The 26,633-nt window shown below is 42.9% G+C and overlaps 1 protein-coding gene across 1 annotated transcript in view; it reads left to right on the top strand.

The window, feature by feature from the left end:
* The window catches only part of dync2i2 (dynein 2 intermediate chain 2), a 41,714-nt gene that overhangs the window by 11,255 nt on the left and 3,826 nt on the right, over positions 1-26,633 (top strand). Inside the window, exons 2-8 of the mRNA XM_060935997.1 lie at positions 1,114-1,374; positions 1,465-1,574; positions 8,816-8,973; positions 16,482-16,591; positions 17,401-17,568; positions 24,437-24,669; positions 24,746-24,903. Coding sequence (XP_060791980.1) covers positions 1,114-1,374; positions 1,465-1,574; positions 8,816-8,973; positions 16,482-16,591; positions 17,401-17,568; positions 24,437-24,669; positions 24,746-24,903 — 1,198 coding nt within the window. The remainder of the gene's footprint in view (positions 1-1,113; positions 1,375-1,464; positions 1,575-8,815; positions 8,974-16,481; positions 16,592-17,400; positions 17,569-24,436; positions 24,670-24,745; positions 24,904-26,633) is intronic.

Here is a 26,633-nt window from a genome sequence, read left to right as displayed (position 1 = left end):
CCACTGTTTTTGTCTGTTTAGGTTTGTGAGAGATTTGCCATTCAATTGTAGCATTGTACATTATACATTATTAATGTAATTATTAGTGCTGTCAAGCGATTAAAATATTTAATCGCGATTAATGTCGCGACAGTTATAGTTAATTCGCGATTAATCGCAATTTAATCGCACATTTTTGTCACATAAAAAACCATTGTAATTCTCTTATCAGCATAAAAAAGTGAATGGGCTTGCTTTGTACCAATGTTTTTTTTTTTATTGCAAAGCATAACACGTCTTGACACAGCCACCGCAAAGTGAAACCTAAGCCGAGCACCGGCGCGGGGCTAGCAAGAGAACCATGAGTGAAATGATCTACTGTTTGAGTTAGTCTACAACTCAGAGAGACAGGTTACACAGTGACGGTAGGCTTGACATGCTTGATTATAATATAAAGTACACTATTATATTAACTTTAAGTCGTTCGTTGATAAATATTGCATTGAATCTGATCTTTACTGTTTCAGCTCACTTAACACATTTTGTACTTTTACACTTTCTGCCTGTTGATGCGTCGCGCTGTCCAATCAGAGGCGGCCAAATTTGCATATAACAGGAAGGATTTCTGGGATAGCATTGAGTTTACAGTTCAGAGGGATCTGGCTTCTTTAGACGCTGTCTTCTTAAAGCTGAATAAATATTTAAAATGAGCCAAATTAGCCAGTCTTTTGAACGTCTCTTTTCAAAGAACGGATCACAAAGATGCGGATCCCATCAAAGAGCCATAAATCCCATCTCTACTAGCGCGCCCTGCCCGCGCTGGTTCTTGGGGGGCAGAGGGCTCTGGCTGTGCGGGGCATTACAGTCTAGCTGCTATCGGTTTTCTAACCAAAGTCTCTGTTCCAAGTTCCTGGCAGTTTCAAAAGCTTATGAAAAACCTACATCATGCCACAGAGCGTTAATCTCGCGATAAAAAAATTATCGCCGTTAAAATTGAGTCAAGTTAACGCGTTAATAACGCGACATTTTTGACAGCACTAGTAATTATACATTACAGGATGTCCTGTCAGTTTTGTTAAAACTCAGTGTGAATGTGTTAGACATGACACTGTGAACTTTTGCTTCTGCTCTCAGAAAGCATGTCAGACCATCCCAGTTCACACAGCCGAGTCTGAGACACAGGTCAGAAGTGTTTTAAGCAACAGCACACAGACCGATCCTCCAGAAAGCCTCACTGATCAGCTCACACTCCACTCAGATCTCTCAGCAGAGCTGCCCGGGCTGAGGGATTTCCTGCACCGTGTGGAGGACCTGGTCATCCAGGAGCTGGTGAAGAACTCAAAGAGCCACGCTTTTGATGGCTATGAAGTGAACTGGACTGATCAGCACGAGACAGTGAGGATCAAACACGCAAAAGAATCTCAGTCACCCATGTGTGTGATGTCCGGTGTGCTGATGTAATGAAACTCTATGTTTCCTGTACAGGTGTCCTGTTTATTCAATCTTGGGTACTGTGAGGCTCAGGACAAGGGGCTGCAGGTGACCAGTGTGTCCTGGAACTGCACCGGTTCTGTTATAGCGTGTGCTTTTGGACGGTATGACACCTATTGCTATCATTATTATACAGTATATGAAAATAAACAGTGGTGCCCAGTGTTAAGTGATGCAGTCATTATTAGGTCTGTACTCCTGGACTTTATTTATAACACTTTCCTTGAATTTAATAGTGCACAAAAATAATCAGATTCCTCCCAACTTGTGTAAAATGATGTGTGCATACACAAACCTCGGGTTATATCTTTATCACCCTGAAATAATCAATCAGGAATTAAAAAAACAAACAAACCCTCACATCTTGATTAGAATGACAGTCCTACACAGTCTAAATCTCTTAAATAGTCTGACAATCTCTGTTACCCCTTTTCGACCAACAGAGAACGGGTTCTTGAACCGGTTACAATCAGGATTCTTTGAACCTTGGTGCTAGCTAGCGCACCGGCCCACATTTTCACCAGTTTTGAGCAGAACTGTTGTAATCAAGGATGCGTCACGAACGGAGGGCGTTGCACAATTCACAACGGGAGTAAACAGTAGCAGCAAGATGGTGGTGCACACTGATTACCTGTGAGCTTTTGTTCTGTTATGGCAGATATTTGTTTTTGGTCCGTTTTTATACCCCGCTGGCCAAAAGGCCCGAAGGGGGATTATGTTAGGTGTCCGCCCGTCCGTCCATCCCGGGAAGGGTACTCACCTTCTGAAATCAACTCCTCTCACAATTTTTGGAGGAATTTCACGAAACTTGGCAGGATTCTTTGTTATATGTCGGTAATACGCATATTATAATTTCGTTAAATTCAGTCACATTTTACCAGAGTTACATCCCTTGATTAACAAGATTATAATTTGACAATTTCATGAGAATGTGTTTTCCTTCTGAAATCAACTCCTCTCAAAATTTTTGGAGGAATTTCACCAAACTTGGCAAAAGGCTTTGCTACATGTGGGTAATACGCATATTATTTTGTTCAATTTGGTCTCATTTTACCAGAGTTGTGGCCCTTGATTAACAACCTTGTACTTTCGCAATTTAATGAAGGTGTGCTAGCTTTCTGACATCAACTCCTCTTACAAATTTTGGACAAATTTCTCAAAGCTTGGCAAAAGGCCTTGTTATATTATGGTAATACACATATTGTGATTTAATTTTGTTGATGAAAATTTTACCAGAGTTTTGACCCTTAATTAAATAACTTGTACTTTGACAATTTCATGAGGGTTTACATTCTACTGAAATCAGCTCCTCTCAATTTGTGGAGGAATTTCACCAAAGTTGGCAAAAGGCTTTGTTATATGACAGTTATATGCATATTGAAATTTCGTTTAATTTGGGCAAAGTTTACCAGAGTTTTGCCCTTGATTATTAACAAACTTGTACTTTGGCAATTTCATGAAGGTGTGCTTGCTTTCTGAAATCAACTTCCCTCACGATTTTTATCCCCCGCTAGCTAAGAGGCCCAAAGGGGGATTATGTCGTGGCGATGTCCGTCCGTCCATCCCGGGAAGGGTACTCACCTTCTGAAATCAACTCCTCTCTCAATTTTTGGAGGAATTTAACGAAACTTGGCAGGATTCTGTTATATGTTGGTAATGCACATATTGCAATTTCGTTCAATTCTGTCGCATTTTACCAGAGTGATGGTATACAACCCAGATTCCAAAAATGTTGGGACAAAGTACAAATTGTAAATAAAAACGGAATGCAATAATTTACAAGTCTCAAAAACTGATATTGTATTCACAATAGAACATAGACAACATATCAAATGTCGAAAGTGAGACATTTTGAAATTTCATGCCAAATATTGGCTCATTTGAAATTTCATGACAGCAACACATCTCAAAAAAGTTGGGACAGGGGCAATAAGAGGCTGGAAAAGTTAAAGGTACGAAAAAGGAACAGCTGGAGGACCAAATTGCAACTCATTAGGTCAATTGGCAATAGGTCATTAACATGACTGGGTATAAAAAGAGCATCTTGGAGTGGCAGCGGCTCTCAGAAGTAAAGATGGAAAGAGGATCACCAATCCCCCTAATTCTGCGCAGACAAATAGTGGAGCAATATCAGAAAGGAGTTCGACAGTGTAAAATTGCAAAGAGTTTGAACATATCATCATCTACAGTGCATAATATCATCAAAAGATTCAGAGACTCTGGAAGAATCTCTGTGCGTAAGGGTCAAGGCCAGAAAACCATACTGGGTGCCCGTGATCTTCGGGCCCTTAGACGGCACTGCATCACATACAGGCATGCTTCTGTATTGGAAATCACAAAATGGGCTCAGGAATATTTCCGGAGAACATTATCTGTGAACACAATTCACCGTGCCATCCGCCGTTGCCAGCTAAAACTCTATAGTTCAAAGAAGAAGCCGTATCTAAACATGATCCAGAAGCGCAGACGTCTTCTCTGGGCCAAGGCTCATTTAAAATGGACTGTGGCAAAGTGGAAAACTGTTCTGTGGTCAGACGAATCAAAATTTGAAGTTCTTTATGGAAATCAGGGACGCCGTGTCATTCAGACTAAAGAGGAGAAGGACGACCCAAGTTGTTATCAGCACTCAGTTCAGAAGCCTGCATCTCTGATGGTATGGGGTTGCATTAGTGTGTGTGGCATGGGCAGCTTACACATCTGGAAAGACACCATCAATGCTGAAAGGTATATCCAGGTTCTAGAGCAACATATGCTCCCATCCAGACGACGTCTCTTTCAGGGAAGACCTTGCATTTTCCAGCATGACAATGCCAAACCACATACTGCATCAATTACAGCATCATGGCTGCGTAGAAGAAGGGTCCGGGTACTGAACTGGCCAGCCTGCAGTCCAGATCTTTCACCCATAGAAAACATTTGGCGCATCATAAAACGGAAGATACGACAAAAAAGACCTAAGACAGTTGAGCAACTAGAATTCTACATTAGACAAGAATGGGTTAACATTCCTATTCCTAAACTTGAGCAACTTGTCTCCTCAGTCCCCAGACGTTTATAGACTGTTGTAAAGAGAAAAGGGGATGTCTCACAGTGGTAAACATGGCCTTGTCCCAACTTTTTTGAGATGTGTTGTTGTCATGAAATTTAAAATCACCTGATTTTTCTCTTTAAATGATAAATTTTCTCAGTTTAAACATTTGATATGTCATCTATGTTCTATTCTGAATAAAATATGGAATTTTGAAACTTCCACATCATTGCATTCCGTTTTTATTTACAATTTGTACTTTGTCCCAACTTTTTTGGAATCAGGGTTGTAGTTGCCAGCGGGCGATATTGTGCTCTCAGAGCACTCTTTTTTTTCTGAAGATGTATGCTTTTCCATTACGTTCTCCATTGCTGCGCTCTGCTTCCACTCCAAACTAATGACACATCCACTGATGTCATGATGGTTTGTGCTGGAAAAATGGCTATATTTCATTTCCAGCTGGGAACCAACTTTTCAGGTTCTGAACCAATTTATTTTTGGTCAAAATGCTCTGAAGAGTTCAAAATTTGGTCCACGAACAAGAACAGAACCTGTTCCCTGTTGGTCGAAAAAGGGTATATGTGAATGCTTAATTTCTTTTACAATTAGAAAATGTGTGTTTGTGACACAAGCAAGAACAATCAGTCCTCTGAGAAAACACACATTATGTCCAAAATGGTGCCCACTGACTTCAAAGTGCATTATGGGTATTTTGGAGTGTTTGGAGCTTTTACTCTTCATGCAGTAGGTACCAGGAGGGGTTTCAGAACTACAGCATGAAAAGAACACCCTAAATAGTGCACTACATAGTGAATATGCTGTGATTGCTAAATATAGGTACAGTTCATGTTACACCTTTTAGAAAATGCAATAATATCTGTGATCTTAGATAAAGTTTGAAGTAAATTGGATACAAATTCTCACTTTCTGTTCAACAAGGACATTTGGAGCCTGTTTTATACATGCAATACAGTTAACATTTTAAACTTGTTTCAACACTATTAAGGACACTGAACTCTCGGCTAGCACACATTACACAGATCTGACCCCATTATTCTTCCTATTATTCTAACTTAACACCACATAGTGAATAAACTGGCATTTTATACAACATGAATTCAGGTAGAATATACGAATAACACATATGGAATCTCTTTCGATTACGTTCATTATGTCTTATATTAAATATAGTTAGTTTTTTTTTTCTTTTTTATCAGACATCTAATTTATTGGGTTTGTTTACCTGACATGTTTCGACGTACAACTTCCGTCTTCCTCAGAGTGTCACCGGATGTTAATTGGTGACGCATCTTTTATCAGCTGCTGTTTCTGAAGGCGTGGCCTTCCTGTCTGGTTTGACAGGTCGGTCACGCCTTCTACTGTCTGTTTGTCCCCTGCAAGATGGCACTCCAGGTGTGGGAGAGCATGTATGCTCCCTCATCCCGGTTGATGGTCCTCGGGCTTCGCTTACGGATCTCCATGGCCTCCCTGATCCAGCGCTGATGTTTGTTATCTTCTGTGCGGATGACTCTGGCATTCCCCCAGTCCATAATGTGATTTTCCCTTTTACAGTGATCTGTTATAGCTGACTTATAATTTTCCTGTTGTGCCTTTTCTTTTATTGTTCGGGTTTGTCTTGTAGCTGTCTCCTTTTCGCACTCTTTCTTATGTTCATGTTTTCTTGTGCTGAAACTCCTTCCTGTCTCCCCAATATAAGTTTTATTGCATAATTTACATGGAATCTCATATATGGTGTTGTATCTGTTGTCCGGATGTATTCTGTCTTTGGGATGCACCAGGATCTGACGGAGTGTTGTGTGTGGTTTGACAGGTGTGTTAACATTGTGTTTCCTCATTACTCTTTGAATGCGTTCAGTTATTCCCCTGATGTATGGTAATGTAACTACTCCCCTGTGTTCTTGTTTGTTAGTTTGTTTTTTCTCTTTCTTTTGTGTTTTGTTGTTTTTAACCTGTTTCGCCCCTTTGGATATTGCCCATTGTGGATATTGACATGCTTTCAGTGCGTGTTGTATATGTTGTTCCTCCTGTTCTTTGTCCTGTGGATCTGTAATTATTGCTGTGCGTTCATGTAATGTTCTAACTACGGATATTTTGTGCATTATGGGGTGTTCGGAAGTCCAGTTTAAATATTGGTCGGTGTGTGTGGGTTTTCTGTGTACTTTTATTTTGATATCCCCATCTTCTGTGTGTTGTATTTTTAAATCCAAAAATGCTATTGACTGCTCCGTTTCTTCTTCATGTGTGAATTTTATATTGCCGGTTTTGTCTATGGTGTTAAGATGGTCGGTGAGTTGTTGAGTGTGTCCCCTCTTTACTTTTTCCAATATGTCGTCCACATACCGTTTCCAGAGTGTTGGTCTGTATTCCGCTGGTATTGTGGTGAGTGCTTTTTGCTCCAGATCCTCCATGAAAAAACCGCACATGATGGCTGATAGTGGGTCTCCCATGGCAAAACCTTCCTTCTGTCTGTAGATTGTATTCCTGAACTGAAAGTATGTGGATGTGGCGATGAATTGAAGAAGCTGAGTGATGTCTTGTACGGTGAGGTTTGTACGTTTCTTGAGCGTCCTGTCTGTTTTTAATTTGTCTTGTACTATCTGTATGGTGGCTTCCGTGGGTGTTCTGGTGAAAAGAGATATGACATCATGTGAAATGAAAACTTCATCTTGCTGCATTTTTATGTTTTTTAGTTCTTCTGCCAGATGTTTTGAGTTTTTGCAGTGTTGGTCTGTGAGTCCTAGTAATGGTTTAATTATTTCGGTGAGTGCTTTTGATAAGTTGTATGTGACCGAACCAATGCTATCTACTATGGGGCGTAATGGTGTTCCTGGTTTGTGTATTTTTGGTGTGCCGTAAATCCTGGGGATGACATTGGCTGTGGGTACTAAATGATTGTAATCCTGCTTATCTATTTTATTTTCATTGAGTAGTGGTTTTAGTAGTGCTTTAAGTTTCTTTTTCTTGTCTTCTGTTGGGTCTTTTTTTAATATTTCAAATGCGTTGTCGCTGAGTAATTCATTCATTTTTCGTTCATATTCATCAGTGTCCATAATAACTGTTGTTCTGCCTTTATCTGCTGGGAGGATTGTGATGTCTTTATTTTTTGCTAATGTTTTCATGGCTTTGGCTTCCTGTTTGGTGATGTTGCTGGGTGGTGGTTTGGCCGTTTTCAATATACCAGCTATTGCGTTTCTTAGTGCTGCTTTTTGTCCCTGATCCTGTATTTTCTCACATGCTAACTCAGTTGCCAGAATGAATTCGTCGTGTGGTATGTTGTTCGGTGTGACAGCGTAGTTGAGTCCTTTTGCTAGTATACTGCGTTCTGCTTGTGAGAGTTTGTACCTTGATATGTTGTAAATCCATTTGTCGTTGATGTGTGCGTGCTCCGGTTCTGCCTTCTTTTTCTGTGCGATGAGTTTGTCCAGTTTTCGTATTTGTCGGGTTTTTGTCTCTGTGAATTCCTGTTCGTGTATGTCTGCCAAGTGTCCGTGTATTGCTATTTCCATTTCCTTGTTTTGTGGAAACCGGCGTTTGAAAGTTTCCGTCTCTCTGTGTAGTTCGCTGTTGATATTATTTAGTTTATCCGTTGTGCACCGTATCCGTTCTTTTACCAGAGTCATCCGCACTTTCCTGATCATCTTTTCCGCGTTTCTGGTTGGAATCGGGTTCTTTATGTTCAGGCTGGCCGGTACGACTTCCTCATCCCGGCAGCGCAGATTGAATCTCAGGTGATTCCTGTAGCGTGCCCGTTTCCGTGTCAATCTCTCTAGGCGGCGAAACTCCTTGATGCTTTCGTCTCCGTAACTAATTCTTAATCTTTCGATTACGTTCATTATGTCTTATATTAAATATAGTTAGTTTTTTTTTTCTTTTTTATCAGACATCTAATTTATTGGGTTTGTTTACCTGACATGTTTCGACGTACAACTTCCGTCTTCCTCAGAGTGTCACCGGATGTTAATTGGTGACGCATCTTTTATCAGCTGCTGTTTCTGAAGGCGTGGCCTTCCTGTCTGGTTTGACAGGTCGGTCACGCCTGTCAAACCAGACAGGAAGGCCACGCCTTCAGAAACAGCAGCTGATAAAAGATGCGTCACCAATTAACATCCGGTGACACTCTGAGGAAGACGGAAGTTGTACGTCGAAACATGTCAGGTAAACAAACCCAATAAATTAGATGTCTGATAAAAAAGAAAAAAAAAAAACTAACTACATATGGAATCTGTCATTGCACTCATGTCATGTGGTTGAAAACTTCTGCTTGTAAACACAGCCATGGTCATTGCTGGGTTTTAGTGTCAGTGATGGTGACTGGAGCACTGAGAGGTCATACGTGTGCACGTGGAATCTGGACCGGAGAAGAGTGAACCCAAAACAGCCCGACATGGTCATCGAGACGGCAGCACCCATCATGTGTGTGTCCTTCCATCCACTGCGGCCATCTCTGATTGCAGGTAAAACCTCACTTCCTTCTTCGCAAGTCTTTATTATAGACTGACTAGCCATTCCATCACGAATGCCCTCTGATCGGCCAGAGATGATGCTAAGATTCTGATACAGTCTCTCTGCTGTCACACAAGCAAGTGAAGATTCATTCATGTACCTCCAGGTTGTGTCTTATAAGCATGGCCAGTACTAGAAAAAATTTACACTTTGTACATATTACTGTGATTATTTTCTTATAACAGCACGTCCCCACAGCAATTTGCCAGTGATTACAATTATTTATTATACCCCTGCTCCAAAGGAGGGGAGGTAAACTGGTTTACCTCTGTCAGTCCATCTGTATCTCGGTCTGTCCGAAACACCCTTTTTCTCAGCAACCACAAATCATAGCCATTTGGTACCAAACTTCCGCTTGGGGGTTCTATACCGTTGTAATATGTCCCTGATGTGGGTGGAGTACAGAAGCACGGTAGGCGGGAGCTGATGTTCATATACACACTTTTTTTATTTTCCTTATTTTTCTGCTTTTCAACTTTACTCACTCACTGCTCACACACGCAACACACACATATGTTCTGGTCGGGAGAGCTTCTCTCTCTCTGCTCTTTTCTACCTTTTCTATACTCTGTCACTGCAACAACACAGACACACAACATTAATTAACCACATGTGCACTGACTTTGCCACTCACCTTCCCTGGCCCCCCCCATTCACAAACTGCCGCTAGGCCACGACCCCGCTGCTACATACCCCCGCTGCTACATACCCCCACCGCCCGACTCAGTCCGGGGAGCTGTCCAGCCTGCAGCGGACTCCCTCCACCTCCCCCCTGCCCCGCCCAATGGGACAGGAAGTCCGCCACTATCATCTGTGCCCCCAGCTTGTGGACCACCTCGAATTTAAATGACTGGAGGGCTAGATACCAACGGGTGATCTGCGCATTGGTATCTTTCATGCAGTGGAGCCACTGTAGGGGCGCATGGTCCGAACAGAGGGTGAAATGGTGCCCCAGCAGGTAGTACCACCCACTTCATGGCCAAGCACTCTTTCCCGATGGTGTTGTACTTACTTTCACGCATCAAGAGCTTGCGGCTGAGAAACAGCACGGGGCATTCCTCGCTCTCCACCTTCTGGGATACAACGGCCCCCAGCCCTCTGTCTGATGCATCTGCCTTCAAAATAAAGGAGAGGGAGAAGTCAGGGGAGTGTAAGAGTGGCCCCTCTCACACAGTGCAGCTTTTACTAGGGGTGCAACGATTCACCGATGCATCGATGCATCGCGATACTTTCGCCACGATACGATATGTATCGCCGGCCAAAACGAATCGTGATACACGACGATACTAACTCATTTTCCGCATGTAGAGACTATACTATTTGCACAATAGCAGCTATTGTGCAAATGGTGCTTTAATCAACTAGTCTGTTTTAGTCCAACTAAGTCAGTTGGTCAGTCCAATCTCTGCATATGTACAGTGGATTATTCCACACACTGCATGTAATGTGCATGCATTGCTGATATATTGGTATTTAGTAAGAACTGTAAGCATGGTAAGAAGTCACCCTTTTATGTAAACAGATGAAGGATGTGTTGTTATCTGTTTATATCGGCTGGTCGCTCATCATTTCTCATACACTGTAATGTCTGCATAAATGTATGGTGTTATTGTTGATTCATATTAAAAATGTCATTTTTGACATTTTCACACCAGTTTGTCGTGTATCATTGTGTATCGCGATACGTATTGTATCGTGACCCTAATATCGTGATACGTATTGTATCGTGGCCTAATGTATCGTTGCAGCCTTAGCTTTTACCCTGGTGAAAGCCTGTTGGCACTGCTCCGTCCACTGTGGATCCAGTGCTCCCTTTTCAGTGAGATCAGTCAGCGGGCTGGTGACGTCCGAATAATTAGGTATGAACCTATGATAGTAGCCAGCCAGCCTCAGGAACTATCTCACCCCCTTTTTGGTCTTAGGCCTCAGGCAGGCCTCAATCAATGCTGTCTTGTCAATTTGGGGACGCACCTGCCCATGACCCAAGTGGAAGCCCAGATACCGTACTTCCACCCGCCCAATTGCACACTTTTTCCATTTAGCTGTGAGACCCGCCCACCTCAGTGACTCTAGGATGGCCCTAAGGTGTTCTATGTGCCGCAGCCAGTCACTGCTGTATATGATGATGCCTTCTAACTAGGCTGCTGCATAGGTGGTGTGGGGGCAGAGGATCTTGTCCATGCTGGAATGTAGCAGGAGCCCCAAACAACCCAAAAGGAAGTGTAATCCAAACGGTGTGGAAAAAGCCGTTTTCTCTCGGGATAGAGGAGTCAAGGAGATCTGCCAATATCCCTTCGTCGAATCCAGTGTTGCATAAAAGTGAGCTGCACCTAACCGATCAAGCAACTCATCAGTGCGAGGCATTGGGTACGCGTCGAATTTAGACAGCGCATTGACTTTTCTATAGTCCACACAGAACCGGACCGACCCGTCAGCCTTGGATACCAGGACCACCGGGCTGCTCCAGTCACTGTGTGACTCCTTGAGCCAAGCATGGCCTTGAGTTCGTCCCAAACCATTTTTTTTTGTGTGTTTGGGTAAGCGGTAAGGGCGGCTATGCACCACCACCCCCAGGGGTGTTTCAGTGTGGTGTTCCATGAGGTGGTTGCAACCAGGAAGGGGCGAGAACACATCAGAAAATTCCTCCTGCAACTTGGCCACCTTTGTGAGTTGGGCCAGTGGTAGGTGGTCTCCACAAGGGACAGGAGCAGTTCGGGTTGTGGTTTTGGTTGTTTTTACCTCCGGCCCCAGCTCCGCCTTCTCCGGAACTATCAATGCCACAGGGACCCCCTCATTCCAACGTTTTAATAGGTTGAGGTGGTACATTTGTAGAGCCCCGCCCCTATCCGTTCACCTCACCTCAGAGTCAACGTCCCCAACTCGCCGTGTGACCTCAAAGGGCCCTTGCCACTTGGTGACTAATTTGGAACTCGACGTGGGCAATAACGCAAGTACTTTGTCTCCCGGAGTGAAAAGGCGTGTGCCCCTGTCGTACAGCTGGGCTTGACATTCTTGTACCTGGCGCAAATTCTCCTGGGTTAAGTGCATGAGGGTGTGGAGCTTTGCGCGCAGTTCGAGAACGTATTGAATTTCGTTCTTATTAGGTGAAGGTCCCTCCTCCCAATTTTCCCACAGCACGTCCAAGATGCCGCGTGACTTTCGCCCATATAACAATTCAAACGGGGAAAATCTCATGGACGCTTGCGGGACCTCTCGTACTGCAAATAACAGGGGCTTGAGCCATCTGTCCCAATTATGTGTGTCTTCACTTACGAACTTTTGAATTAAATTTTTAAGTGTTTGATTAAACCTCCCTACCAAACCATCAGTTTGTGGGTGATAAACACTGGTGCGGATAGATTTAATTCCCAACAACTCGTACAGTTTGCGCAGTGTGTGTGACATAAACAAAGTGCCTTGGTCTGTCAGGATTCCTTTTGGAATCCCAACCCGGGACATAATACGGAAGAGTGCTTCTGCAATACTGCATGCTGAGATATTGCAGAGAGGCACTGCTTCCAGATATCGCATTGCATAATCCATCCACCAGAACTAAAATAAAGCGATATCCTCATGCTGACCAATCTAATGGCTTGACGAGATCCATACCAATTCTCTCAAAGGGGGTCTCGATTAAAGGGAGAGGGCGCAAAGGCGCTTTTGGAGTGGCCATGGTATTTACTAATTGGCATTCACGGCACACCGCACACCACCAACAAACATCCCTGTGAATCCCTGGTCAATATAACCAGGCCATTATTTGGACTAGTGTTTTATCCTGCCCTAAGTGTCCGGTCATGGGATTAAAGTGAGCCACATGGAATACGAGTTCCCTATGGCTCTTAGGGATTAACAACTGGTATTTGTTCACTGGTTTAAGTGTTCTGCGACACTTGATACAGTCTATCTTTAATAATCGCAAAGTATGGGAAGGCGGGTACCGCATTTGGCTGGAGAGTTTGACCATCGATTACTCTCACTTGGTCAAATGCATGCCACAGAGTCTTGTCTCATGACTGCTCTAAAGGGAAATCCTTGAGGGAATCCCCGAGAGTGGGAGGAGGGGTGAGCTGCTCCTCACTCCTTGTATTGCCCTGACGCGGTGATGTGGACGGCTCTGTGACAGCTTCTCCAGTCAATGCCACACGGGGATCCCCCCGTGACGTTTTACTGCAGGACCCACTCCCTACTACGTGTTCCATTAAGGTTTGAAACCTCAGCCAATCAGTTCCCAAAATCAGTGAGTGGGTGAGACGAGAATTAACCACCACCTTTATTCTATGCTTTTGGCCCCAGAATAGAATATGAACAGGCACTAGAGGATAATTGTGAACATCCCCGTGCGCACACAACACCTTCACCGCTTGTGCTCTCCCCAATGCCTCACCTTGCACCAGGCTTTGGTGAATTGAGGTCTGATTACAACCAGAATCCACCAACGCGTGATATGTATCCCCTTGAACACTTACTGGTATCCAATACATTCCGGTCCGATCCGGGGCGGTCTCTGGTGCGTTGGGGATCTGGATCACAGCTCCCATCTCCATCACGGAGCCCTGACCCTGGAGATGCTCTGGCTCCCGCCACACCAGCACACCAGCCCAGGCTTTCCCTCTGCACCGGCGTTATGGGCATCACTCACCTGAGGGGGAGAAGACACAGACATGGAAGAGGGAGATGGGAGGACACCATAGGTGCAATGGGCCGGCTGAGGAGGGGCCGGCCCCCGCCTCCGCGGTGGGGTAACGGGGCGGAGAAGGGAAAAGTGGGGGGGGGGGGGAGAGGGAAAAGAATCAAGGAGAGGCACCTTATCTCCCTGCTGTTGGAACCGCTGCCAGATGGTCCTCTGCCAACTCGATGGCTCGTTCTAGTGATGCCGGGCAATGATACTGGACCCATTCTGACATTCCTTCTGGAAGTCGAGAGATGAACTGTTCCAGTGCCACCAGATCAATGATCCTGTCGGCGTCATGGTCTTCTGCCCTCAGCCACCGCCAGCAGGCGTCCCGGAGTTGCTGACCGAATGTGAACAGCCAGCCAACTTCCTCCAACATCAGCATCCGGAAGTGCTGGTGATGTTGTTCCGGGCAGTGGCCGACACGCTGCAGGATGGCTTTCTTTAGGTCGGCGTACATGAGCTGGCTGTTGGCAGGGAGTTGCTGCACTGCGAGCTGCGCCTCGCCAGTCAGGAGTGGGAGGAGGCGTGCCACGCACTGCTTGAGCAGCCACTCCCATGTTTCGGCTGCTTGCTCAAAGAGAGCGAGGAAAGCTTCCGGATCGTCATGCAGGCTTATCTTCATGAGGGTGACGTGAGGAGGGTCCGCTGTGGTGGCGGTCAAAGCCCCTGCCGACGCGAGCAGATGCCCGAATGCCTGGTAGTCTTCCTGCTAGGCCAGCATCAAGGCGTCAAAGCGTTGCTCTTGCTCCTTCTGGAGGGCAGTCAGTGGTTGATGCTGGTTCTGCTAGGGAAGTAGCGAGAGTATGGATGAGCTCCTTGAATGGGGAGGACTCCATGTGGGTGTTCCCTTCTGTTCTCCCGGGTTTCAACACCACTGTAATATGTCCCTGATGTGGGTGGAGTACAGAAGCATGGCAGGCAGGAGCTGATGTTCTCTCACACACTTTATTTTCCTTATTTTTCTGCTTTTCAGCTTTACTCACTTGCTGCTCACAAACAGTCACACATGTAACACACACATGTTCTGGTCAGGAGAGCTTCTCTCTCTCTGATCCCTCATTTTCTATCCTCTGTCACTGCAACAACACAGACACACAACATTTAATTAACCACAGGTGCATTGACTTTGCCACTCACCTTCCCTGCCCCCCCATTCACAAACTGCCGCTAGGTCATGCCCCCACTGCCACAACCATGTATACCGTTTTCAGGTCTGTTGCACATTAACTTCCTGTTTACCGACTGAACGTATTTACAAAACATATAGCATGGATTTACAAAATTTTTGTAACACTTTTCTCAGTAACTACAAATCACAACTGCTTGATATTTAGTACCAAACTTCAGCTTGGGGTTCTATACCATGTACGTATACCCTTTTCAGGTCTGTCGTACATCGACTTCCTGTTTACCAACTGAATGTATTTACGAAACATATAGGGTGGATTTTGATGCTATTTCAAGAAACAAGATGCTATTTCAAAATGACAGTTTACCAGGATGCTATTTGAAATCCCTGGGGAGGACACTACTCTTTACTTACTTGTTTCAGGGTTAATTATTTGTTGAAGTCAACATTCATAATAAGTGTCCTATTCCTTCGAGTGCTTGCATTCTTATATAAGCGAGAGCAGGGGGGATACATAAGTGAGCAGTAGCTCACAGTTGATCTTGTTTGTTACAATAATATAGTGCTTTTTACCTATTTATAGTTAAATTTAATGTTACGGAACATTGGCAAGTTTCAGTGGATATAAAAAGTCTACACACCCATTTTAATATGGCAAGTATTTGTGATGAAAGAATAACACTAAGATAAATCATGTTTTACATATTTTTCAACCTTCAATGTGAAATTGCAGAGGATCCAAATAAAGTAAAAAACAATCAGAGAAATTTTAGGGGGGCAAAGAAAAATGTAAACACTTAGAATAACCTAGTTCCATAAGTGTGCACGCCACTAAAACTAATACTTTGGTGAAGCATGTTTTGATTTTATTACACCACTCAGACTTTTTGGATAAGAATCTATCAGCATGGCACATCTTGACTTAGCAATATTTTACCAGATTTTCTTGCAAAAACATTCTAAAATAATTCATCAATTTGTGAGGGCATCTCCTGTGAACAGCCCACTTCAGGTCACCCTACAGATTTTTACTTGGATTAATTTCTGGACTCTGACTAGGCTGATCAAAAACACTGATCTTTTGTTTGAGGCTTTTCTTTGTTGATTTGGATGTATGCTTTGGGTCATTGTTGTGCTGAAAGGTGAAATTCCTTTTCATCTTCAGTTTAGAAGTGGACATCTGAAAGTTTTGCTCTAAAATTGACCGATATTTGTAGCTGTTCATGATTCTGTCCTCCTTGATAAAAGGCCCAGTTCTGGTCGAAGAAAATCAGCCTTAAAACATGATGCTGCCACCACCATGCTTCTTGGTGTATATGGTATTTTTTTGGTGATGTGCTTTTTTTTTTTTTAAACACCAAATATACCTTTCACAGTTATGGAACTATTATAGACCATAAAACATTTTGCCACATGGTTTGGGATGATTTATTTGGGCTTGGATTTATTTTTATTTATTTATTTTTTTGTGAGAAAGGGCTTCTGTTTAGCTACCCTACCTCATAGCTCAGACATGTGAAGAATAAGAGAAATTGGCATCACATGCAGTGTAATCAGTACTTTAATAATGTTGTAGGTCTCTTGGCAGTCTTCTTGATAAGTTTTTTTCTATGGATAATAAATCCCGCCCAATTTGTGATCACTCTGCACAGGAGGGTTGTACAGTGGAGAAGTGATGGTGTGGGATACGAGTCGCACCCAGGATCCTGTTTTGGCCCAGACAGGGTTGTGTTCAGATACACACAAAGAGCCGGTATATGAGGTAACTGTCTCTTTACACTTTTAGTCTGTTTTACCATAGATCATGGACGATATATGAACAACACATTTAAAGCAGCTCAAAGTTCAACACAGCAGGAAGTCACTGTGTGTACTGAGTGTGTACTGAGAAAAGTACAGAAAACCGATTTACTCCACATTTCCTTAGATGATATGTTTGGGATAGCTGTAAACTCAATATATGTTTAAAATACTCCACTATGAAACACGACTTGGAACCTGAAGTCATTCCACAAGAACAGTAAAGATATGAGGATGAGACAGACATAAGAGAAAGTTTTAACTGTTTTCATCAGGGTTTATCTTTTATCCGACTTTCCAGCACTGGAGCAATGCAGAAAAAAAAAAGTAGCTCAGGTTGCTTTACACTTTTCTGAAGGTTTTGACTCATACACCATCAGAATCACACAACTTATTTTGTACAGAATAACAAAAAAATGTTTACCTCTGAAACAGTAGTTCCCATCCCTTACAAAAGTGTGTGCGTGCGTGTGTGTGTCCTTGTACTTGCTACCGTACATGTTGAAGACCGGAATACGTTTTTTACCAACAGAGTTAGAACATTTTTTGGAAATGAAGACATTTTGGCTGGTCCTCGCTTCTTCAAAGGGCTGTTTAAGGGTTAAGACTTAGTTTTATGGTTCAGATTAGAGTTGGGTTGGGGTTAGGGTTTGGGGAGGGGTTAGACATTTAGTTGTGATGGCTAAGGATAGGGTAAGGGGCTAGGGAATGCATTATGTCAATGAGTATCCCCACAAAGATAGAAGTACAAGTAAGTGTGTGTGTGTGTAGGTGAAGTGGGTCCCAGGGCCTCGTCGAGGAGAGATGGCGGTCATAAGTGCGTGTTCAGGAGGTCGAATCCTGCGCTGGAGTGTAGATGGAGCAGAAGGTAAACTGACCCTCACTGCTGGATTTGCTCTCGTCATGCAGCAGCTCCCTCTGAGCCAATCAGCTAGCAGGGTGAGTGTCCTAGAAAAACCATCACCAATTGATAATTATGGTACGAGATGTTTCTCTATCTAGCTGTATGGGGTCCAAGTGTTGTGTAGGTGGGGGTGGACAACGCAGATGCAGTCTTATATTTTTGAATAAAAAGAAATCACAGCAAGAGTGTAAATATAAAATGCCATGTTCACATTTATATGTAATCTCGATTGGATACCACCTAAATAAACTAAACGTGTTAATTGAGCAGTGTAGGTAACACAGTCCGTCTAAGAACTACAACTCCCATCAACTAACTTCCGTGTTGACCTATGTCATGCCTGGGCGGGATCACCTACGTCACTTCCTCCATGATTCCATAAGAAACTAAGGCACGCTACTCTCTTCCTCTTTGGTCCTAGGACTTGGATCCGTAGACATAAAGAGACACTATCTCCTCGGCTCTGTGAACCACGCGGTAACAGACAAAGGAGACATCTGCTCTCAGAGCACCCACAATTTAGCGCTTTTGTTTCATTTACCTTTGGCCATGGTAAACTCTAGAATTGCGCAATTTTGTACTCAGATTGAGTTACAACCGGTTTTTATTCGTATTATAGTAACGTTACAAACTGCCACCCAAAGCAGTTAATTTAAAGTTAGAAGCGACCGGATTCCTTCTAACTAAAGCGCTGTGCACATTGTTTGATCAGAGACTTCTCCATGAACTACGAAGCGTTCGGACCAAGAATTCTCTGCGTTTCCACAGAATCGACTCACGTGCTCCTGTGGACTCCAAAAGTCTCGGAACATCTCTTCATAATCTTGCGTAGAGGCAAGATACTAAGTAAGACTGGCAATTTTGGGCACAAACTAGTCTTAGGAATTAGCTTTATTAAGGAGTGTGAATTTAAACTTAGGAACAGTTTAATTGTTTACACTGTAGACACGCAGCGTGTTGAATTGATGATTGTTCTATTTTGTTTTGATCTCTCAGTTGTTTAATAGGTTTTGCATGCTCTCTTTTCCTTTCTAACACTTTAATTTCATCATTACACATATTTTGACCTCATCAAGGTTTCAGTGGATTTAGTAGTTATAAGCTAGTAGGATTCTTGGACCTTAGCTAGCAACACACGGCTAATTCTTTTGTCTTGTTAGCAAGCAAGGCTAACCCTCTGTTAGGCCACACACCCCTTTTGTTCTTAACCCCACGAGGTAGAATTCTTTGGCCTTAGCTAGCAACACAAGGCTAATCTTTGTCTCCACATGTGGCCACACACACACAAACACATCTTAGCTAGCAACCAAAGCTAACTCTTTTGTTCTACTTAGAAACACGTGGTCACCTCCCCCACACACAAACACACACGCTCATCAAGTATATGACCATATCATATTTGAATGTATTTCAATTGCTAATATTTAATTTTTTTTAATCACACACACGCGTGCACACACGCATGCACACACACACGCTCATCAAGTATATGACCATATCATATTTGAATGTATTCAACTGCTATTATTCATCTTTGTTATAATAAATTCAATTATTATTGAAACTGTGTTTATTTGTTGTACCGATATTTTTGAAGTACCCAATTTCAAAGAATTCCAAGGTGCGTATGAGTTGTGTAATACGGTAAGTGATCATAATAATTTGGAATATACCATAATTTAGCTGTTTGGTAATTTATTATTAAGCACCAAAATTAAAGGTATTATTTAATGAGACTCATTTAATGATTTAATGAGACTGATTTAATGAGATTGATCACTTAATTACAATTGCACCTACAGTAGTACTGATGGAAAAAACACTAATGTCACAGTTACCTTACTGTTGACAAAATGCATTTCTGCCGGTTAACGTCTGTGATTTACTTTTGTGGCTTTCGTGTTTAACTACGACACGAATTTCACACTCCCTCTGGACTATGGAATGCCGTTTAAGATGAATAAATAAGTATTCCTTCGAGATGAATAAATATGGCTATATAATAAATCCTGACGTAAATAAATGAAATAATACATATATATTTATATTTACATATTAATATAAATGAGTCAGTATTTAACAATTATTCGCCTCAGACTCACTGAATATCGATGAATAATAACTGCGATGAAGTCAAGGCTATTATTCACTAATATTCACTGAGCCCGAGGCGGATAATTGTTTTAGTGTAAATACGCAGGTGATTATTTTTTAAAAATTGTATTAAAAAAAATTTACTTCAAAAGCAGCATGCTAATGTAATGTAATGCGCGCAGGCTTGTGTCACTTATTTACGCCGAGTCACATTAAATACTTTGTTTTGAAATAGATAAAATAAATCACAATTCCACCTTACGTTTGAATAGTTTTAGACCAAACTTTGTCGCATCTTTAGTGTTTTTAGGAACAGCATTTTCTTTCATGGCGGCACGGTGGTGTAGTGGTTAGCGCTGTCGCCTCACAGCAAGAAGGTCCTGGGTTCGAGCCCCGGGGCCGGCGAGGGCCTTTCTGTGTGGAGTTTGCATGTTCTCCCCGTGTCCGTGTGGGTTTCCTCCGGGTGCTCCGGTTTCCCCCACAGTCCAAAGACATGCAGGTTAGGTTAACTGGTGACTCTAAATTGACCGTAGGTGTGAATGTGAATGGTTGTCTGTGTCTATGTGTCAGCCCTGTGATGACCTGGCGACTTGTCCAGGGTGTACCCCGCCTTTCGCCCGTAGTCAGCTGGGATAGGCTCCAGCTTGCCTGCGACCCTGTAGAAGGATAAAGCGGCTAGAGATAATGAGATGAGATTTTCTTTCATCATTTGACAAAGCGTTCAGCCACCATTTTGCCGAGTCGCTCGAGGTGATTATCGAGAAATAATCCGACTCTCTCGACCAATCAGCGTGCATAATTTTCTATAATCACCTCCGTATTTATACTAAAGTTCAATAAAGAAAGAAATAAACAGTTTTTTTATTTCAAATGATGTTTTTCAGAACACTACTTCAGAATGCCACGTTTACTTCCCACTCTTTTTATTTCCATCTGTTATGTTCAAATGACTGGGGTGTGGTTATCGCACAGATACAGACCAAAGCAATATACTTGGACTAATTTTGCCTACCAGACTTGTCATGTTAGCTTGATGGAGCAATAATTCATTTTACAGTGGTGCTTGAAAGTTTGTGAACCAGTTAGAATTTTCTATATTTCTGCATAAATATGACCTAAAACATCTACACATCTACACCATTATGTCTGAAGATAAGAAAATATTGAACACATCTAAACTTATCAATCCATCACTCACTTCAAAAATTGTAAAACTTATTAAACCTATATCCTCCCATAATTTTTGTTCAATTGACACCGAATGTGCAAGAGCATCTTCAGACTGTACTACTACGCCGATTTTTGATTAATCAAAATTGAGCCTGGAGTACATCAAAATGTTTGACTGTAAATGGAACATATACTAGCATGCAGGCTACTGATTAACCCATAAGAGCCCAGACTGATTTCTCAATCAAGGAAAATTATTGAGGAAATAAAATGAACAAAATAGACGACAAAGAAAACATTTCTGATCTTTTATTTTTTAAAATAGCACTTTCATGTCTCAAGATCTGAAATATTAAATTGCAAATTTGCAGAAAACTTGACAGCAAGCTAATTAGCTTTTGTTAGCGGCTACAGTCGGTACTCGGCACGTTAAAAGTGGGTCAACGTTGTAACGACATAACGTTACTGTACAAGCAATGCTTATTTAACGGTAACAAACTTAAGCCCTATATGTTGAAATTCCTATCTTATTCGTTCATTAATTTATCACACAGTCTTACCTCAGTCAACTTCTTCCCTCCCTCTGTGAAAATTCAACATCTCAGACGCGGACACAAGTGGGTGGGGGATGCGTTCGATTAAGTCTCCTGGTTGGCTGGTGATAGATTGGTGTCATTATAGCATGTCGGAGCGGTTCATGCCAGGCTCGAGTCTGATCCACCACTGATGAGTTGCCCAATAAGAATCCAGAATGTCATCAAAAGACGTATTTTTTTTCTCAATAGACGCAGGTGATGTTAAAGTCTATTGGCAGTCACGAGGCAGGCTACAAAACCGCAAAACCGCAGGGCATCAAGGCCACTATGGCCTTACGGCAGATATTTTTTTCCAATGGCGCAAGGTCAAATTGAGAGGGCACGAGGGCCGTGGCCCTCGTGAAATTCCTGCCCTGACTTGGTCATTTATTTATTGAGGAAAATGATCCAATATTACATATCTGTGAGCGGCAAAAGTATGTGAACCTCTAGGATTAGCAGTTAATTTGAAGGTGAAATTAGAGTCAGGTGTTTTCAATCAATGGGATGACAATCAGGTGTGAGTGGGCACCCTGTTTTATTTACAGAACAGGGATCTATCAAAGTTAACAACATGTTTGTGGAAGTGTATCATGGCACGAACAAAGGAGATTTCTGAGGACCTCAGAAAAAGCGTTGTTGATGCTCATCAGGCTGGAAAAGGTTACAAAACCATCTTTAAAGAGTTTGGATTCCACCAGTCCACAGTCAGACAGATTGTGTAGAAATGGAGGAAATTCAAGACCATTGTTACCCTCCCCAGGAGTGGTCGACCAACAAAGATCACTCCAAGACCAAGGCGTGTAATAGTCGGCGAGGTCACAAAGGACCCCAGGGTAACTTCTAAGCAACTGAATGTGAGCCTCGCTCACATTGGCTAATGTTAATGTTCATGAGTCCACCATCAGGAGAACACTGAACAACAATGGTGTGCATGGCAGGGTTGCAAGGAGAAAGCCACTGCTCTCCAAAAAGAACATTGCTGCTCATCTGCAGTTTGCTAAAGATCACTTGGACAAGCCAGAAGGCTATTGGAAAGATGTTTTGTGGATGGATGAGACCAAAATAGAACTTTTTGGTTTAAATGAGAAGCGTTATGTTTGGAGAAAGGAAAACACTGCATTCCAGCATAAGAACCTTATCCCATCTGTGAAACATGGTGATGGTAGTATCGTGGTTTGGGCCTGTTTTGCTGCATCTGGGCCAGGACGCCTTGCCATCATTGATGGAACAATGAACTCTGAATTATACCAGCGAATTCTAAAGGAAATTTTCAGGACATCTGTCCATGAATTGAATCTCAAGAGAAGGTGGGTCATGCAGCAAGACAATGACCCTAAGCACACAAGTCGTTCTACCAAAGAATGGTTAAAGAAGAATAAAGTTAATGTTTTGGAATGGCCAAGTCAAAGTCCTGACCTTAATCCAATCGAAATGTTGTGGAAGGACCTGAAGCGAGCAGTTCATGTGAGGAAACCCACCAACATCCCAGAGTTGAAGCTGTTCTGTACAGAGGAATGGGCTAAAATTCCTCCAAGCCGGTGTGCAGGACTGATCAACAGTTACCGGAAACATTTAGTTGCAGTTATTGCTGCACAAGGGGGTCACACCAGATACTGAAAGCAAAGGTTCACATACTTTTGCCACTCACAGATATGTAATATTGGATCATTTTCCTCAATAAATAAATGATCAAGTATAATATTTTTGTCTCATTTGTTTAACTGGGTTCTCTTTATCATATTTATGCAGAAATATAGAAAATTTTAAAGGGTTCACAAACTTTCAAGCACCACTGTATGTCTCCTTAGCTGATTTCCTCTGAATCGTGCTGGGTGACATGCCAAACAGATTGGCGATTTCTCAGGTTGATAGACCAGACAACATAAAGGTAGCGAGCATGTTTCCTGGAATGTCCAGGTGGGCATACTGCACCTGTGCTTGAAGTAACTTCTTGGACAACTTCCACACAAACACGGTGCTCAGTCTGTCTCAAACAACTTAAACCTTCGACATCCACGTCTATATCTTGAATCCTTATCTGCTCAAGTATTTCTAAAAAGTCTTCAATACAGGCCAAAATATTATCTGCTGATATTCCGTGTTGAACAATTTGATTTACTTCTGCTTGGTTTACACATTGGTGTTTCAGCCTTGCATATGTATGGCATATCAGGATACATGGCAGTAAGAAAAGAACTTCACAGCATTGCCAGCTTATGTAGCTAATACTCTAGGATGCGTAACACGATCTCCTTGTACACCAGGGTGCGACGTATTTTTAAGTCCGCACTTAAAAATCCGTAGCAGCTGAGATACGCTACGTGTACGCCATAAAAACAAAAGCTACGCAGCAGTGACGTTGCTCGAACACCTATTGCGCCGTGTGAACGTTTTAGTTGACGTGTCTGATGAAGGTGGCTCCGAGGCTGGCCGGGTGGATGCGGCTGATGTCTTCCCTTGCCCTTCTTGGGTCCTGACTTCTTCGCTGACATGATGCTTTCTTGACTGTGACGAATGACAGCGAACGCAGTGTGGGGCCCCTTTTTATACCCACCTGTGAATGCCGCAGGTACGCAGCAGTAGCATCACAAGTAAGAGCGAAACGCCACGCCAATGATACAGTTACGCCATGGCAATGCATCATGCGCCACAACTTTTGAACCCCATACAAACCCCAGATGCACCATAGTAACGCCACACATACACCGTGTACATCATAGGACTTTAATTTTCGACAAAATACACCTCATTTCTTGGCGTTTGACCGACATACGAGACAGTGTGACACAAGCATAAGGAAAGCATGGTACCTCGGAGCTCACCAATGTTTTCTGTTTTGTCCACACAACAGCTTGCATATATCGAATCAGAGCAGTGTTGCCAAAAAATTCTCACCAGAAGTAACTATTGATTCACAGAAATGTCACTAAAAGTTGTTAAATTGGCAGCACTGATTTTTGAGGAAGTAGCTGAGATAGGTACTAACCAATCATGTTCAACAAATTTGGGAACTGTGCCTTTTTGCAGTTATATAAACAATCTCCTGTTCTCCTGATGGCAGGTGAGAGGTGATACAGCTGTAGGTGTGACCTCTCTCGCGCTCTCGCCCTGGGACACGGATATGTTCCTGGTGGGCACTGAAGGGGGTTTGGTGCTCAAGTGTTCCTTCAGCAGTCAGACAGTGGCAGCAGTGCCCCCTGATGGTGAGAATGTGACACTACACGCTCCTGCACAGTTCTCCTTCTCGCCACGAGCCGGTCCTGTCCTGTCACTTCACTTCTCCCCCTTCCACAGGTGAATGGTCGGGATTAATGACATTAGAAATCATTGTTCGAAAAACACACCCATCACGTTCCTGTGTTCGCTTTAGGAACCTGTTCGTGAGTGTGGGGACAGACGGCTTGGCGCATGTCCACAGTGTCCTGCAGCCTGGTCCCCTGCTGTCCCTACGCGTTTCTGACTCGTATGTGTTTGGAGTACGGTGGTCACCCGTTCGGCCGCTAGTGTTCGTCGCAGTCACAGGGCAAGGTAGGTCAGATTGTGAAACAGAAGGACATACTGTCAAAGCATCACCTGCAGGATTACCATTTTTTTTTCACCCTACCCATCAGTAGCCATGATACATTAGCAGTTACAGGAGGGTAACACTTCTACCACAGCAATTTACCAACGCAAGCAATTTTTTTAATTTATTAAAGGTTTTCACAATTTTTATCCATGCATAGTTACATTTAGGGCGGCATGGTGGTGTAGTGGTTACGCTGTCGCCTCACAGCAAGAAGGTCCGGGTTCGAGTCCCGTGGCCGGCGAGGGCCTTTCGGTGTGGAGTTTGCATGTTCTTCCCGTGTCCGCGTGGGTTTCCTCCGGGTGCTCCGGTTTCCCCCACAGTCCAAAGACATGCAGGTTAGGTTAACTGGTGACTCTAAATTGACCGTAGGTGTGAGTGTGAATGGTTGTCTGTGTCTATGTGTCAGTCCTGCGATAACCTGGCGACTTGTCCAGGGTGTACCCCGCCTCTCGCCCATAGTCAGCTGGGATAGGCTCCTGCAACCCTGTAGAACAGGATAAGCGGCTACAAATAATGGATGGATGGATAGTTACATTTAATATTATGGAACGTTGGTAAAACAGTTGTTCCCTCACCAGCCTCTCCTTTTTTCTCTCCAAGTTATTAAGAAAAAGATAACAGTACATTACATGTTACCCGGAAACCACAAATTCCTCTGTCCTGAATCTCCTATAAGAAAACTATCCTATCAGTTACACTTGTTTAAAGGTAGACTGCCATTCAGATTTTAAGTGTAGGCCATAAAAAGAATTTTCCCTGACACCCAATTATTTATTTATGTTTAGGGGACTGAACGCTACTGAATTCGAAATCACAGACTTCCAATTTTATTCATGTTTTTTTTCCCTAATAGAACAATTGATGAATTTAAGGCCACATGCCCCTAAATTCTCCACTATTTTTGCCAATTCAAGATACTACATCTTGCATCACATGTGGTGGACTTTCCTCGTTCATGGGATACAAATTTGAAACAGGAGAGAAAAATGGAGAACGTGAGCTTGTGAATGAAACGTGAAAGACCTAGCAGAAAGCAAGAAGAAAAGACGTTATGTTGCGAAGGAAAGGAAACACAGGACCAAACAAATAAATAAATCTCGGCGGTCAGCGAGCACCTCGGTGTGATCAGCTGTTCATTTAGCAACAGAATGATGTAACCATCAGTGCACGGTCAAAGGTAAACCTGCACATGCGCATACGGACTTGCTTCACGCAGTCAAGTAGACAGAGGAAGTGATTTCATGCACATTATTTGCTCGGGAATCCCCTCAAATTAAATAACTTCCCAGCCACAAAATGGCCTGATATCTTGAGATATTACAGAAATAAACATATCACAATGACCAAATATCAGAAGGAACTAAATTTCACCGATTTTATGAAATCGAAAGGCCGTCTCGCTTTAATTTCACTAATTTTCCACTGTGCATTAGAGAACTCCTACACATGGTGCCCTAACGGGTTGCTCAAGAAGCGGACTTGCACATTGTCTCGAGATAAGGGATATGAAGGGCTGTCTTAGAAGCAGCAGAATTACACTTGTGTTCAAAATAATAGCAGTCCAACACGACTAACCAGATCAGTCACTGTTTTTGGTGGAAATTATATTACTACATGGCAAATAATTTACCAGTAGGTGTAGTAGAGTCATAGAAAACCAACAGACCCAACATTCATGATATGCATGCTC

The sequence above is a fragment of the Neoarius graeffei genome, chromosome 12, assembly GCF_027579695.1.
Source record: "Neoarius graeffei isolate fNeoGra1 chromosome 12, fNeoGra1.pri, whole genome shotgun sequence".
NCBI lineage: Eukaryota > Metazoa > Chordata > Actinopteri > Siluriformes > Ariidae > Neoarius > Neoarius graeffei.
The sequence above is the reverse complement of the archived record's forward strand: the minus strand, read 5'-3'. Positions and strand labels throughout refer to the sequence as shown.